Source organism: Chrysoperla carnea, chromosome 3 (assembly GCF_905475395.1).
Source record: "Chrysoperla carnea chromosome 3, inChrCarn1.1, whole genome shotgun sequence".
Taxonomy (NCBI): Eukaryota; Metazoa; Arthropoda; class Insecta; order Neuroptera; family Chrysopidae; genus Chrysoperla; species Chrysoperla carnea.
In genome coordinates, this window is record NC_058339.1 from 33,559,264 (window position 1) to 33,577,679 (window position 18,416).

General features: G+C 29.5%; 1 protein-coding gene across 1 annotated transcript in view; it reads left to right on the forward strand.

The window, feature by feature from the left end:
• Positions 1 to 18,134, forward strand: part of LOC123295191 (ankyrin repeat domain-containing protein 29) — a 79,301-nt gene extending 61,167 nt beyond the window's left edge. The window contains exons 4-8 of the mRNA XM_044876440.1: positions 13,950 to 14,048; positions 15,040 to 15,138; positions 16,374 to 16,571; positions 16,642 to 16,737; positions 17,907 to 18,134. Of these exons, the coding sequence (XP_044732375.1) occupies positions 13,950 to 14,048; positions 15,040 to 15,138; positions 16,374 to 16,571; positions 16,642 to 16,737; positions 17,907 to 18,122 (708 nt within the window). The 3' untranslated portion in view covers positions 18,123 to 18,134. The remainder of the gene's footprint in view (positions 1 to 13,949; positions 14,049 to 15,039; positions 15,139 to 16,373; positions 16,572 to 16,641; positions 16,738 to 17,906) is intronic.
• The last annotated feature ends 282 nt before the right edge of the window (positions 18,135 to 18,416 follow it).

The window sequence follows — 18,416 nt, forward strand, 5'->3', positions numbered from 1 at the left end:
AGAGAAAATAGTGAACATTTTATAATAAAGTAAAATATAATTAACAATATCTCGTTCTCTTTATTACAAACATTCTTTTGTAACAAAAGGAAAGAAAATTAACAATTAAACTTTTTATTTTTTGATCGTTGCCGCTTCTCTTCTTGTTCCGCATATTACCTACCATGACACTTAAATTCCTTATGTAAGTTAGGGTTGTCAATTATATCGATTACAACATCCTTACAAATAAGATAATATGAAAAGAAAAGCTGTTAAAGAAAATGTCAAATACTTTATTTAAATGGCATCTTTATAAATATAATCAATGAGGTATAACCAATTTTAAGAAATATAAAAAATATGGAAAACATCGTCATAACACCGGGGACTTATCAGCCAACCTATTATTAATGTCAGTGAAATTAAATACTTTGAAGTCAATCATAAAAAAAAATATTTCAATCAAGAAACAAGAAGTGTTTTTTTGTGAGTCCGGCAAAATTGAAAATTGTGCATATGTTTTAGCTGCGTAAAACAATCCCTTCAAATGTTATGGAAGGGGGATCAATGAGATCAAGAGAGGAAGAGGCTATAAAGCGGTGGTTTTTACTTTTAAGCCCAGTGAAGTGGGCGGGTATTAAGCTAGTCTCAAAATAAATATATCTAGAAGTCTCAATTCATTCTAAATAGGTACTATATGAAAACGTATAAGAATTTATTTCATACCATTTTAAAAAGATACTTAAATTTGTGATGTTAAATTGAAAACAACACCTATTTTGAAGGATGTCAACCCTAGATGATTAGAAACACTGCGTACAAAGGATGCCTATTATTCCTCGCACATAGACGATATTGTGTAAGACCGTATAGAAGTTTAAAAGCTCTTTTAAAGCTACTCTATGTACTTAAGAACTACACATTGAAAATCATCTTTCAAAAGAAACTTTTAAATTATAAATTACCTTCATAGGTATGTGTGTGTATTTGAAACATGACATGAACTTTTCGTATGACTAGGATCGGCTTAGAAACTTTTCAGAATACTTTACGAATGTTATTGTAAGTATAGATGAATTTTAATCAGTAATAAATCATAATTGTAAAAGTTTGCAAATACAAATCTCAAATTATAATCTAGAATTATATTGACTTTATCACCAGATGCTCTTTGATACGATATTTTGTTTTAAAAAAGATTTTCTCCACCACACGAAATTTAGTACTTTAAACACGCTTTTATGTATCTTTGTAACATAATCTTTGAACGTGATTTTCACCCACTTCAAAAGGGGTCAAGGGGTTATCATGACAATACAATAATGACAACCCAATGACAACCGATGACAATACAATAATTTAATAAGTTTGTTCAATTACACTAATCAAAATCTTCAGGATTAATGAATTAATGATTCATTCAGGATTAACGATTTTATAATATTAATATTTCATATATATTTTTACTTAATGAAATGTATATTTTTATTTTTTGCAAATGGCTTTAATGGCTTAATGGCCCTTGCCAAAGATTTTAAATAAAAAAATATATATATATATATTTCATATAATTCTGGTGGAAGCGCAGATAACATTTCATAATATTAATAAGTGAAGATGAACTAAAGGGTACAAAATAATTCATAGTTTAAAAACACGCTTTTGTAACTAGCTGAACTAAAAAGTAGAAAATAAGTTTTAAAAAAAAAGAATGAAAAAAAATCATTTTTTCTGTGTTTTTTTACTTAACTAATTAATTTCTACATTTTAGTTAATTTAGCTAGTTACAAAAGCGTGTTTTTTTAGTTTTTTTTAAACTTTTATTTATTGATACAAGGCTACTAGGCTACAATTCCTGTAACGTCGCTACCACACATTTTCACCCTAAAAATTCTGGGAAGAATAGTAAATATTTATTTCTAATCCACTTTTAGATATGTTCAGGATTTGCAGTGTGGTTTCTATCTCAAATGTTACATATATAATGAAAATTCTTCATTTCTGCTTGTTAACTTTTATTTTTATTTTGTGTCTCTGATTACTTAACTAAAATAATAGCTAATCCTCCTGTATACATTTTAAGCTTTAGGCACTAAATCCTCCAAGGCCGTTTCTGTATATGATGACAACATAGAAGCATAGGAAAATTTATACACTGTAGCATATAATGAGACATTTTCTTTTCAATAAATGATAGAACTATGAAAATAAAGGATGCGTAATTACTATTTAACTAAATGGTCTATATATCGTTCTTTATTTAATAATATGTGTATAGATGGTTGGTTTAAATGCTTTATTTAGTATAGCACAGTAACAAACCACTCACAGACACACTCACTGACTCTTTGAGTCTCTATTCAGCAGTCTCACTCGTGACCAGGGACGTAGCTACCGCCGTATCAGCCGTATCAATAATACGGGGCCCCCGGACTACAGAGAACCCTAACGTGTGTAATCAAAAATTAGTAAAATGTTATGAACAAGTAATTTCTCTAAAAACATACTTAAAATCTGAAATTCAAAAAATCCGGAGGTAATAACAGCATGCTTTCTATTCTTGACCCTTCCAGATACAATCGGAACAGCTGAAAGAAGTTTTTCAAAATTAAACTCATAAAATATTACCTAAGGACTTCGATGAGACAGGAAAGGCTATCAGACCTGTCACTATTGTCTATAAAGGCAGAAATTTTAGAAAAACTGAAATCATCTTCAGCTATGATTTAATAAATCAATTTGTCGAAAAAAAGATAAAAAAAAAGTATATATTTTATTTGAATTGTTTGGCTTACTCAATTTCTAGGAGAAAGTGATAACTTATAATTAATAAATATTTAATTTAATTTAATGGTTTCATTTGTGAGATGTTTATCCTTAATTTGGACCCTTCAACTAATTTTGATACAGGGCCCCTCCAAGGCGAGCTACGCCACTGCTCGTGACTCGACTCAATGTTATATGTTATGTTTGTTACTTGTTGGGGATGGATGATATTGATCCATGGAGGATGGTGTGGATAGGATGGATAGGAAATGTAATGTAATGTGGTGTACAGGCGGTTTGAAAATTAATGTAAATTAATGAAAATCTCTTTTGAATGACATTTATACTAACTACTACATAGTGTTGTAAGTACACTTTTCAACTTTGGTTAGAATTCCCACAGGAAGTTTAATTTATTTCAGAGATTAGAGAGAAAATTGAAGTTAGAAATAATATTGGTTTTTAAATGTTATTTCAAAATGTTTTTAATTATCATTTTTTCAATTATTATTTTCTTCTTTTCAATTTTATTTATTTCTCAGTGAGAATAATCTGCGGTTGAATCATTTCCATACAGTTTTCTTTTTATTGAACAAAGTTGTGTTTTAATAAAAAATTTTTACTTATTTTACATTTGATTATTATAAAGTTTTTAAATTAAAAAGGAGTGCAATGTTTGTTGAATAAATATTATTTGTTTCTTGCAATTGCTTTTTCTCATACATAATATTTTCCGATTAGAGATAAATAAATGGAAACAATTTACTATTCGCAAAGTTGTTCCGACTAAGGTGTACTTTCTTTTACAATAGTAACATAGAATTTTTTAAATCTTTTCTGTCAAATATTTAATTTAATAATACTTACATTAATAATATTTTTTAAATGTAATTTATCATAAAAACTTATTTAAATTTGTTTATGAAATGGCATTAAATAGTCAATAAAATGCAATTCATAGACTTATATGTCCATCCGTATAATTATATTAATGAAGTAGTGGCTCGATCGAAACCGATGCAAATAAAAAACAAATGCTAAAATCAGTTTTTCCAAAACAAAGCGAAAAATCTAAGTAATTTTTTTAGTTTTAGGAGTTGAATAATAATTTGGAAAATATTACCTATTAAAATAACAAAAAAATCGAATATTCACAAATTTTAAGCTTTTTGTCCAATTAATATATACAAACCGTTATAGACCATGAGCCCATAAAAAAGTAAAAAGTCTGCAGAATTTGGAGAACTGATAAAGGTAAGTTTGGTTATAAAATAAATTAACATTTAATCGAGACCAGATTGATGTGTTTTGACACACTGAAACACTGGGGCCACGATTAAGACATCAATTTCTTTATTATTGAATAAAACAAAATGAATCATAGAATTTTGACTTTATTATGGGCTTATCGGAAGATGTATTTCATTGGAAGTATTCCAACTAGAGCCTTGCTACCATAAACAGATTCGCTCTTAGCGTTATTTTTATTAACTTCAAACTTCTAGAAGTGAATACATTTATGTTCATTCATACCTACATTTGAACGGTATTGTTACAGGTTTTTATAGTTTGTATCTAATTAGATTTATACGCCTGCAGAATTCCAGCTTAATCCTTTTACCGTAGTTCTGTTTTAACCTTCCAGGCTGTCGTATGGCGAAATAGTTTTCCCAATAGTTATTAAGTATTGCTCCTTTTACTTCGCATATCTTCCACCATATTTAATAAATACATGTGAAAAAGTTTATAACGCAATTCAAAATTTATATTAACGAATAGCTTGCAAAATTTAATTAAATTTTAAACAAAAATAAATGATTAAACGAACGAAATCAATTTACAAAACTGAGAAAATAAATATAAAAAAGAAAATTTCAATTAAAATGATTTTCAAATTAAAATCTATTTGTCAACATAACAACAGATTGTCTATAAAACTATTTTGCCAATAGTGTTTACATTGATTCTACATAATATAGACATCGGAATAGACAGACAATAACCACTGCTTGAAAATATCACAGCAGTAAGCACAAAATAAAGCAAAAAAAAAAAATCATATCATACCGTCGTCAACACATTGTAGGCGTCGTTTTATTCATAATATATAAAAGGCGTCGTATACATATACATAGAGACGCCGGTTGTTGTCTTCTTCTTCGTTATTTCGTTGCTATATTCTCTGTCGCTGTGAATATACATATCCACATTTTACCAAAGGCATTGTTTATGTGCATTATGGCATAAAAATATAATATAGCAAAAATAAAAATATAAGACAACCCAGAGTGGAAAGGCCTTTTAAAGGGCAGACCAATTAGTTTCAGGATAAGTAAGCTTACTTCGGAGCTACAGAATGAACCCTGGGAAAATTACCCGAAAAACAGTCCAAAGTGTAACTCGAAATAAACTCGCACCACACATACCTGACCAAACTGAATACAAAATATTTTCTCAGATATGTAGTCCCAACATCAAATGAACTATTATATTCGTAGAAGAATTACAGTACCCAAAATTTATTTTCTAAAATTTTACTTCATTAATATTTCGACTTTGTAAAATTTTTGGTAGAGAAAATTCGTTCACTGGCGTAACACGACTGTGATCCGACTTAACTAACGTACAGTCACATAACCGTTCATCAACTCTATAAGAACGACCAATTTCAAAATGATTTGTATCAAACTCCAAAACTGTTTTAGACTTTTTGTTGCTTTTTTTTCTACTCAGATACATTTTCTTCAATTTGTGTTTTTCTTTCTGGTAACTGAACGAAGTTATTGATCTACATCTCCTTGACCATTTTCTGGATATTCTAGAAAAGCCTTTAACAAACCTTTAACTTTTTTTTGCTTTTTCTCGGTGACCAATAACGGCTTATCGTATTAGATTATCGCGTATGAAGATATGAATTTAACATTTCTTTCTTTTTCGATATCTTCACAAATACCAATTTGTAACAATCACATTATGAATCATCGGGCTTGCCATTCTGATGTAAGCTGACAAAAGCTATGAGCTGAACGCAAATCTCAGAAGAGTTGCGTCAATGAACGGCCAACGATACTTCCTGTTAAAAACAAGTCAGAAAATGATTGTTTGTCTCAAAGGAAAAATCAACTGAATATAACCTATAAAATTCATATCCTACAACTTCGCTTATGAAGAATATTTCCATTTTAGAGTTATTAAGTTTTTTATTCCCCTTTCTGTCCAAAAATTTTGTTTTTGTACTCCGTTTGATTCATATATACAATGGAAGTTTACTAAAGATAAAGGCTATACAATTTTTGATTTTGATTTTCGATATAAAATAATTACTTTCTATCAGAAAACTTTTAAAAAAAGCACAGTATTTTGTGTGAGTTGTTTTAAAACAACGACATAACAATCCCTTGTTAATATTTTTTTTTTAATTTAAGGTCAACTTTAGTAAACTTCCATCGTTAAAAATGTTTTTATAAAAAGTACTTTTTTGTTGATATACGGTAACACGTTTATTTGTTTAAATTGACACTTTATGTATACGGGTACGTTTGCAGGGAAGTTTGTTATACCGCATGTCGAACAATAGCGGTAAGGCATGGTAGCTTGATTTACAATATACTCCTAACTAGCTCGTTCCGGAATTCCGCAGTGCGGTACTCGTGGCTAAAAACAGACAAGAGAAATAAATTTATAAGTGAGTAATTTACTTTATTATTATTTATAGGCAATTTTATTACAGATATGATATACAAATTACATAATTAACAAAATTAAATCTTAATATTATTTCTCTAGCCTGCTTTTCCTAAGCGGTACATTTTTAGACCATGAGTCTATTTTTAGTCATTAGCCAGCTCGATAAGCTTTAAAATCAGAGGTAAGTCATGGAATTTGATAGAAAGAAATAAGGAAGGTATCGCCATGTAGCAGAATCAAAATACAGCCCTCATTTTTTTGCCCTCATTTTGAACATTAAATTGCACCTAAAAATAACTAATCCAAATTTTCGGGGGTAGAAACTTTTAGTTAACAAACCGCTTAATAAATCATTGAATGTCCATTGCTTGTCTTCGGCTTTAATAAGCCTTAGATTGCCTATTTAATATTTTCTTATATTTTCAATATAATTACATAGGCTAATAATATGTTAGTTAAAGCTTGTTATGTTTTTTAATTGTGGGAGCGCTGGGAATTATTTTATTTAAATTAATAATATGCAGCTTTAATCTTTTCATCGCTACCATATTTTGTTATCAGATCCGAATATCCTGTTTCTATAGGATATAATGTCTAAAAAAACTCTCGTCTAATACAGCAGAATGTATGAAGTGACTGACTACTTCGATAAATAAAGAGATATTGGTAGCATGTATATGTGCATCGATTTAAAGCTTTCCGCATTATGCTATTTTTTAGCCCACGTATATATCAAGAACTCTTTAATCCTAATCAAAAATTTCCATGAAGTAATAAATCCTTATAAACATGTATACTGTATTTACTGGAATAGTCTAGACAACTTTTCATTAATATCAATGAAAAATTAGATGTTCTATAACGTTATAAACATGTGAAACAAGCTACTTACACGACGTAAGGCAAAGAATGTACTTGCATACTTTTTTGTACCACGTAGCACATGTCACACAAAAAATATCGAAGTTAAATGTGATATTTTGAGACAGTTCTTGTATTTTATAATGCTCTATGAAGTATACATACACTAAACACGTGTCATATTAACCCACAATAATATAGTTATAAAAGACAATTGTTTAAATACTCTGAATCTCGGAAACTATTGGGTCTTTAGTGACGATTCTAATCTCATATTGTAGCAAATTTAGTCTACTTTAAAAACATCTTCAAAAGGTACTTCAAAAACTGCCCCTTTAGGATTATAATTGCCAAAATCTGAAAAAAAACTGAAATTTTCTCGAGTTTTTTGATTTTTGACAAAGTTGCGTTCGTCGCTCGAGGTCACAAACTTGCATTATTCATTGTAGGGGATTTGACGTTAGCTCTGATGTATAAATATACGTCGATAAATTTTGAAAGACTTTATTTAGGAAAGTATTGGGTCCACAAAGTCCATTTTCGGCGCATATTGTAGCAAATTTATTCTACTTTAAATACGTACTGAAACGGTTTTATCAAAAAACAAGTCCTTTAGGGTTATATTCGCCAAATTCCGAAATTTTCACGGATTTTTGGATTTTTGGCAAGTTGCGTTCGGCGCTCGAGGTCACAAACTTGGATTATTCATTGGAATAATGTCATAAACAAGTCTGCAAAAAAACAGAACTACCGGATTTGATGCATACTGTAATGTATAAAGTTACTGTAATAACAGCATACGTAGAATATATATGCTGCTACATTTCCCATAGCATGTGCATTACCAGCCGATAACATAGCCGTTTTAGACCAACCGAATTGCATTTTTTTAAGGAAAAAATTAGTTGCAGGATCGGACCCATTTTTTTGTGTAGGACTAAATGTGTATAACTGAGGAAAAATATTTAAAACAGCTGAATTTGGCCGGAATGGGGTGCGCCGGGGGTGGAAATAGAGAGCAAGTGGTTTTTAGCGATTTATGGCTAAAGTATTAATTATACAGAAAAAAGTTAAATAGAAAAGTTCTTGGCAATAAAAAAATACATAACTTTTGTGCTTACCATTTTTTCACATAACCTCAAATTTAACGAGTAAAATGTAAAAAACTAATTTTTTTGTTTTTAGCGTTTCTTTTTTAGAAAAAAAAATCGGAAAAACTGGATATGTTGAGGAAACGTTCTGTGTTTTATTACCAACAAATTGTTTTTTGATTTTTAAAAAAAAGTTAAATAGTTTTTGAGATATTCAATTTTTTGGCAAAAACCACCCCTTTTTTCAGCTGGATGAACAATCTATTTTTTTTCATCGTACAGTGTTGACCATGGTCTCATTTTCTTTGTTAAGATGTATATTTTCATTTAAAAAAGTAAAAACATATCATTGCAATGAAAAAACATTGTTGAAATCGCCAAAAACTAAAAATTCAATTTTTTCATTTACACATTTTTTCAATGTCTATGATAATTATACAATTAAAAATTAAAAACGTTATAATTAATATTTTTGCTATCTGACATTTTATATACAAATATTAAAAAAATTTTCATTATCATTGCTGGGAATATTAGCTTTTTAAAAATAATTTAAAGAAAAAAAGTAAAAATTTTAGAATTTGGAACAGTTTTATATTTTTAATATTATACAAACTTAAACTTAAACTCCTCAAATTATTTTCTCGTCGTTAATTTTCTTCGTTCTCTTCGGGTTCTTTTTCTTTCTCTTCCTGGTCGATTATTGACGCAGGTTCTATAGCAATTCCTTGTTCTTCATCTTGATCAGAATCGTCATTACGGTCATAAAATACCACCTCAGCATTAGTGCAGTTTTCTAAATCGTAACAGTACATAAATTAGTACATTTTAAGGCATGTTTTCTGCAACTACATTTGGAGGTTGTACATCCTTTTTCACACTTGCAAGAAATTCTGTCCAATAGATTTTCCAATTTTTGAAATAACATGCATAGTCAGTGTTGATTTCATTATATATAACACATACATACCTGATATTCAAGTATAGAACATACTATAAAATTTTCGCCTAATTTGCGCCCTCACGGGTAAACAGTGATGTTTACGAAAAAATGTTTCAACTAAAAGTTGTTTATTTTTTTATAAGGAACATTTTTTATATTTAAACTTTTGTTCTATCTCTAACGGTTTACAAGATGGGTCCTACGGACCGAAGACCCAATTGGCCTATGATGCTCATTTACGAACTCGACCTCACTTTTGACGTCCTGAGTACGCTGTAAAAATTTAAGCTCGATATATTTTCGTTTTTGAGTTTTCGTGTCCACAGACGGGCGGACGGGCGGAAATGCTGACTAATTAGGTCATTCTATGAACACCTATACCAAAATTTTGTGGCTAGCATCAATATTTTTAAGCGTTACAAACTTGGGACTAAACTTAGTATACCTTGCATATTACATATATGCATGGTATAAAAATCGAAAACATTAATTATGAACGCGGTTTTAATTTTTAATTGTATAATTATCATAGACATTGAAAAAATGTATAGATGAAAAAATTGAATTTTTAGTTTTTGGCGATTTCAACAATGTTTTTTCATTGCAATGATATGTTTTTACTTTTTTAAACGAAAATATACATCTTAACAAAGAAAATGAGACCATGGTCAACACTGTACGATGAAAAAAAATAGATTGTTCATCCAGCTGAAAAAAGGGGTGGTTTTTGCCAAAAAGTTGAATATCTCAAATACTATTTAACTTTTTTTTAAAAATCAAAAAACAATTTGTTGGTAATAAAACACAGAACGTTTCCTCAACATATCCAGTTTTTCCGATTTTTTTTTCTAAAAAAGAAACGCTAAAAACAAAAAAATTAGTTTTTTACATTTTACTCGTTAAATTTGAGGTTATGTGAAAAAATGGTAAGCACAAAAGTTATGTATTTTTTTATTACCAAGAACTTTTCTATTTAACTTTTTTCTGTATAATTAATACTTTAGCCACAAATCGCTAAAAACCACTTGCTCCCTATTTCCACCCCCGGCGCACCCCTTTCCGGCCAAATTCAGCTGTTTTAAATATTTTTCCTCAGTTATACACATTTAGTCCTACACAAAAAAATGGGTCCGATCCTGCAACTAATTTTTTCCAAAAATTATTAAAATCAGATGTATTTAGCCTGGATTATTTATGTATCTGACAAAGAAGTATCTTTAAAATTTATAGACGTTATTCTTAAATGTCTATGTGTCTGTTAGGATTTTATTCCCCAACACAAAAAGCTGTGTTATAAGCTTAAGATTACTTTTTTTGTTCATATTTTCTGCTTACTAGTTTGAGAATAAATCGATATGAATGCGATTCTTTTATTTTAAATTTAGCATTTACCAAATTCTAATCTAAAGTTTATCATTACATACAGTAAATAATTTTTGGTTGCTTTATTATTAACTACTCAAAGAAAAATATACCAAAAAGTAATTCGGTATACAAACTTGTTTACTAAGCGAATCGATGTTAATTAGACGGGGGTTAATTTCAGCAATTTTTAGGGAAATACCTGCACCTACAAATTGAGTTAGACTGTTGAAAATCTGTGAGTTAGTAACAATGATGTGCTTTTTGAGGGATCAACTTTCCAACATCTCAGCCTCTTTTTTATTTCGAAATATCATGTTTTTCGCCGTTTTAAGAATTGGTATAACTTTAATGAATTTATTATATTTTCTGTAAATATTTTATGTCGCTAGAAACATAATTGGACAAAAATCGCATATCAATAAAAAGCAACTAATAATGACGAAATTCGCCTTGCGAGTTTCTTTTTTTTCAAACTATAAACTAAGTTAGCATAACGGAAGTTATGTTAATTTAGTTTTATCATACATTTTCTGGAAAATTTTTTTATTCAGTGTATATTTATCTTCATTTATAATAATGCGAACTAATTTTATAATTCAACAAATGAATTCATTTTTATATCACTGTTATAATTTTTTTAATACTCATAAATCACTTTAAAAAAAGTTTCTCATTTATTTTTATACAGAAAATTCGCGATTTTGAACTTTATGAACTTGAAATATCAAAAAATTTTGACAATGAAATAATACATTTACATTGTAAAGAATTGCAAATTAGTCATAACAGCCTCTTTTATCGCTAAAATTTTTCACTGGAAGCGCTGGCATCGTTTTTATTGTCCCTACCATGACTACGCACATAACAAATTCGTACCTCTTTAGAGACATACTATTTAATATGTCAAAAGCCTATTGCTCACAATCACGTTAAGAATTATTCAATCATAATAAATGTTCCATATTGTCAATTTATGGTACGGAATAGGAAATCAGAGAAATGAAAATATATTTTCAATATCTTTTTTCCGAATCAGTAGGGAATAAAATAAAATTGGTTTATTTGAAACATATATCTAAGAGTTTTAGTATAACATAAATAAATATATCAATGCATATCATAGAGCGCGTTTCAAATGTAGGGCAATGCGAAAATAGAAACAAAAACTATTATGAAGCACCTCACGTGACAACTATATTCAAGTTTACCATCCCACAGAGCCAGGAAAAATATGTACTTCTCTTTTCTTGCGTTCTTTGCCACAAAATATTGCATCTTGATTTTCTTGGAAGTTAATTTTGTCTGTTTTTCGGTACAAGTTGTAAGGTTTTCCGATATCCGAAAAAAATACCTGAACTATATGAATAAAAAAATCAAAATGTCATACTTGATGTGAACTATTTCTGATTTAATTAAAATATATACTCCAATTATCTTAGGGTTTCTCGTCGGAATCTAACGGAATAAGCTGAATTTTTACAAACGATTATTTTGATAGTACAAATGTTGTCTGAAAAGTCTCATATGGTCACGAGAGCGCCTCTTTAGACATTCAATGTCAAAGGTCGCGAAAATCAGTTTTTTGTGAATATCTTGTTTCTTTTGCCTTCAATCGTACTATGGGTATGGGTATGGATATGGAGGTTAGCGGGCCATGCGCGAGCATCGGGCCTCGAAGCAATGGTTCAGAGCACCTAGCCAAATAAACCCTTGTACTCTATCCCCGCTACGCTTTTCAGTGGCTATTAAAACCAACTGATGTACTGAAACCCAGGATCTGCCTAGCGCTGAGTTTCCTAATTTCTTCTGGTTCGACTATGGCCGGACCAAACCATTTCCTTCGCTGCTGTATGAGCGCCGGGCAGTAACAGAGAAAGTGGATCGATGTTTCTTCTGAATTTTCTCCGCATCTGTCACACGCGGGAGATTGTCTTTTCCAATCTGATGTTGGAACTTGTTCAGGTTATCATGCCCTGTGAGTAACTCTACGATGACTCTAATATCAGCTCTGTTTAGTTTCAAGATCTCCTCGGCTCTGTTACCGAGCGAGTTTCCTTCACCCAACAGGCTTTTGGTGATTCGCCCTCCCCTCAATCGTACTAACTTGTATCATAAAAGCTGTAGAAGTAATTTTCTACAAATTTTGTCTGAAATTCTTTTTTATACGTTGAACCGAATAATTATTTAATTAGTATTTAATCGATAATTAAGTGAAAAAACAGTATAAAAGACAGAGTCAATCATGAATCCCAGTCAATTATGCGGTTTTTTCCTTAATTATTCATTAAATATTATACTTAAACAATTATTTAATATCTTATTTTTGTAAATATTGACCCACCACTGAAGTTCGTTAAGCTGAGCGCTCCATCTTCTACGTCCTCTATTTCTAATTTCTATTATAGGTGTTATATGAAATTAAAAAGTGACTTGTAACGAGGCTTATCTGTTGTAGTTCATCTATTTAACTAAGAAACTCCCACTCTCCAAGCGTCTTACAACTACCTCAACGCATATCGAAGCTTCAACACATGTATATAATACCTCTCACTTAGATGCATTGCTTAACGCATGTGTTCTATCATACTCGTGATATTTATATGCCTAGATTTAAATCGAACATTCTGTATACATTCTACTATGTAGACTGTAGAGTGTACATAGAGGTTAAAATGTATTATGTATATTATTTTGTAAAACAAGTGAGTGTTTCAATCATCATCGTAAAGTATTGTAGAAAATATTGAATTATTCATAAAGTCGATCATATTGTATCGTACTTGATTTTGTTTTAGAACTTAGAACAATATTAGAACTTTATTGTCTGTGATATATTCAAAAACCTTTCATGTATAAAAGTAGTAATGCAAATGAAAATCATTTTATAGTCCAGTCAAATTATACTTTTACACAAGAATCGTGTCTCTTGAGAATTTGTCATCAAATATTAAATCTCTTGTGAAATATTTAACACATCCATAAAAATAATAAGACTTGTTACAGTTTTCTGCGAAAATTCTGTAGTTTTTTATTTGTTCAATAAAACGATATGCTACTTTTCTTCTACGAATTTTATTGAACTAAAGCAGAAACTTTTCTTTCACCTGTTACTTTGATCACGTTGAAAAATAATATGTTATAGGCGAATATAACTCTCTGCAATTTTTTCTTTTTATTTAATATAGATACAGTAAAACTGTATCAATTTTCTTATTTGATTTTAATATATTTTTTTAAATGTAATGAATTTTTAGACAGGTACCACTGCACTATTTTTTGCCTCACAATGTGGTTATTTGGACATCGCACAAGTACTTTTGGATAATGGTGCTCCATTAGATTCCACAAGCGTGGTAAGTATAACGTTTTATTAAATACTAAATCGGAATATAAATAAATATCCCAAAATCGGAGATTCAAAACTATTAAAATTAATAAGATATGTCCGCACAAGTACTTTTGGATAATGGTGCTCCATTAGATTCCACAAGCGTGGTAAGTATAACGTTTTATTAAATACTAAATCGGAATATAAATAAATATCCCAAAATCGGAGATTCAAAACTATTAAAATTAATAAGATATGTCCGCACAAGTACTTTTGGATAATGGTGCTCCATTAGATTCCACAAGCGTGGTAAGTATAACGTTTTATTAAATACTAAATCGGAATATAAATAAATATCCCAAAATCGGAGATTCAAAACTATTAAAATTAATAATTGTTTTTTAATAAATTTACTCGATAGAACTGATCGTAAACCAAACCTGCCTGATAATAGTAAAGTGATTATATTTACACATGGAGTAAAATGAAAAGGTTAATCTGGAACAAAATAGGCGTTTGCTCATAAATATTATTTTCATATTTTTATAAGACATTATATTTTTGAATGGAATCCAACTTTTCTATTATATAATATTATGGAACAGCGCTATAATATTATTAGAATCGTCAAAACATCTTTATCGGAAAATGTCTCTCTTCCCCTATTTCCACTTTTAAACACACTTAAGGTAGTATTAGCGCCAAGGCAAGTTTGGACTTGTGTTTGAAATTATTTTTACATTCTTTTCAACTTTGAGAATGAATTTTGTCATAACTTCATGAATGTAGGCGAAAGTTAAGAATAAAATTTTTCGATATCTTGGTTTTCGAAATATCGAAAGCTAAATAGTTAAAAAAAAATTCAATCTTTTAAAACTTTCGGTTTTCTAGAAATAGTACTACTTTACCAGTTACAACTACTCAGCCCTACGCATTTTGCACCCTTACTTCCCTTCTAGCTACGATAATGTCGTTGCTAAATTTGTATTTTTAATAATTTTTGCTTATTATTTTAGGATGGTGGTAGCCCATTATTTGTAGCATGTCAATGCGGTCATATGGATGTAGTCAAAGAATTAGTGGCAAGAGGAGCAAATATTAACACTCACATGAAGGTCAATTATTTATTTTATTTATTACATATTTTTAAATGAGTTAAGTATTTTATATTAGATTGGCATTTTATAAATGACGTAAAAATCTATAAATATCATAGTTAGTATCACAAAATGGCACGTTCTTTATATTAAATCAATTCAATCTTTTGATTAATTGATATTTGTATATTTTCTATTAAATAAATACCATGTTACACCCTTCCACCTAAACTTAATTAGTTTATACTCAAAAGGTTTTTCTCTATAGAATATTATTTTATCAATATATTTGAAACACGTTGAAAGCATTCTAGCTTTTGGGTCAGGCGTAATATCTGGCGGTTATTACATTACGCCTGGAAATAGGGGATGTAGTCAAGGTCGTGTTCAACTTCTACTTTTTCGTCTTTTCACTTGTTTATTTATGTTTTTTACTTTTTTATATACGAGTAATCGCGTCTAGTAAAAATAAGTTTAGCCCCCTCAAAGAAATTTTGGGTTTCAAAGGGTGCAGAATTCGATTATGGAGAAAAAATTTTAAATATATAATTATATATATTAAAACTAAAATATATAATTCGAACTTTATGTAAATTTACAAATACCTCCTTAATATTTTTAAAATTGATATTGATAAGTAAACTCACTAGATTTATTTTCTTTTTAAAACTCAATATACCTACTTTCACTGCTCTATATTTTGATTTAACCGTCATAAAAAGTCGCCTTGAAAATTTGTATTGGGTATTTTTACTATTCTCCATGAAGCTAAACGAAGCTATTATTTATACATAATATAAAATTTAAAGACTGATTCACACTATTAATAAAACATGTGATGATCACATCATATGACACATCATAGACAAACTTTTTCAAAATTTGGCAATGGATGATTTCTTTCATTCATTAAAAATATCTATAGTTTCAAAGCTCGAAAAAGGGTCAATTTTAAGCTACAACGCTTTCCTTTTCAGGTTAATATTGTGTGAGTTTTACGTCTCGCGTAAAACCGGGGAGTGCATAACTTGACACTAAAGATTGAACAGATTGTCTATATGTAATTATTAAACGTTGACATTTTTTTCTGTCCAGCTTCGTAAGGAACTTCGTTCCTAACGGGGGTCCCGGGGGGAAATCTTTTATTATTTATATTTTAGTTTTTTTCTTATGAATGATAATGATGATGTTAGGGTAGAAGATAAAGATATTGATCAAAATTTATTAAAAAGTTATCTTTTCTCATTTTTTAGGATAAAGCAACACCTGTGTTCATAGCTGCACAAAATGGGCATTTTAAAATAATGTTATTTCTACTTGCACATGGTGCAAATCCAGATTCTCGTCGCAATGATGGTGCATCACCATTGTGGATTGCATCACAAATGGGACATGATACAATTGTTAGGCAATTATTAAAAGCTGGTGCCAAAGTGGATGTTGTTCGACGGGTAATATTTTAATCCCTTAATTCCATGTTATTTTATGCATTAATTTTGAATTTTTTTTTTCTTATTTCAGGATGGGGCTACACCATTATTTAAAGCTGCACATAAAGGTTATACTCATGTTGTTGCGGAATTATTAAAGTATAAGCCATCGTTAGGACTTTTGCCAGTAAGTAGGTCCTAAATTCAACATAACCGACATTCATTCAATTGATTGAAATCCATTTTCTTTATATTATAAAAGAAACCTGTTTTTAATTGCAAAAAAATGAAATTCAAATTTCAATAAAATCGTCCAATTTTTAATGGGCTTTTCAATTTACACAGTTTTTAATTTAAACTATATAAAAAAACTTTTAACAAAAAGAAAACCGACTTCAAAAGAAAAATTTTTCCAAAACAAATTAAAATGCACTAAAAAGTAAACAAATAATGATAATATAATGGAGTTAAAATTATTGTTATTTTTGGAGTCGATGGCAGCCAAGCTAATGTAGCAAACTGTTCTGTCATTGTTGTTTCCTTGGCTGCCACCGACTCCAAAAATAACAATAATTTTAACTCCATTATATTATCATTATTTGTTTACTTTTTAGTGCATTTTAATTTGTTTTGGAAAAATTTTTCTTTTGAAGTCGGTTTTCTTTTTGTTAAAAGTTTTTTTATTTTTGGATTTTTAGTGAATCTGAAGTACACTAACTAATTTTTCACTAAAAAAAGAATCATCGAAGTGATATTTTGAGTTATTCGTCCTCTTGTCGTGCATAATGAATGCAAATTTAATACTTTTATGATTTTCTCATGGATGCCGCTGTCAGAACTAGACCAAAATGAAATGGGACCAAACGGGAAGCACCAGCTTTCAAACAGATAAAGAATCATCAAAATCGGTTCACCCAGTCAAAAGTTCTGCGGTAACAAACATAAAAAAAAAAAAAAAAAAAAAAAAAAAAAACAGTCGAATTGATAACCTCCTCCGTTTTTGTTTGAAGTCGGTTAAAAATAGTCTTTATTCATTGAGAATATCAGAGAAGGTGGCCATGAATAGTTTGACATTTACTATTTTAAATTTTTACAGAAATCAAAATGATAATCATAGCTAGGTTCAAAATGATAATCATAGCTCTGCTCTATCTGTGATCATCCTTTTGAACTATTCATTGATGACAATAACAAATTTTCCTTTGTCAAAACAAATAACTTCAATTTGAAACTGTTTTTGCAAAACTCAATAGAATTTTTATATAAACACCGGACATTTAATCAATCTGTCTTAGTTTTCATGTCTGTAATAACTAATAGTCGGGGTAAAAATAACATTAATTTTTATATTTACAGAATGGTGAGACGGCGTTACATGCGGCAGCGCTATTTGGACAATTAAGTGTATGTAAACAATTAGTAGCAGCTGGTGCCGATTTAAATTTACGAAATCAGGAAGGACAAACAGCTTTACAAGTAGCTAGTGATAATAAACAGTTTCCAGTACGAGATTATTTACGAAATGTTGCAGCAATGAAAACAAATGGATATATTAATAATAAAATGTTATAGTTTTCTTTATTTCCCTCATTTATTAATTTGTACATAAACACAGAGTTATTTATGTATTTGTTATTTTTATAAATAAAACGTTAATTATGTATATTTTGTAAATCCCTTTTTATTCCCGAACCAAAAAGAGGTTTAATATATTATAACTTTAACCGCTATGTATGTGTGTGTCTGTCTATCTGTGGCATCGTAGCTCCTAAACGGATGAACCAATTTTGATTTTTTTTAAAGATAATTTAATGGAGAGTGTTCTTAGCTATGTTTAGAAAATTGATTCAGATTGGAGAGGACCAC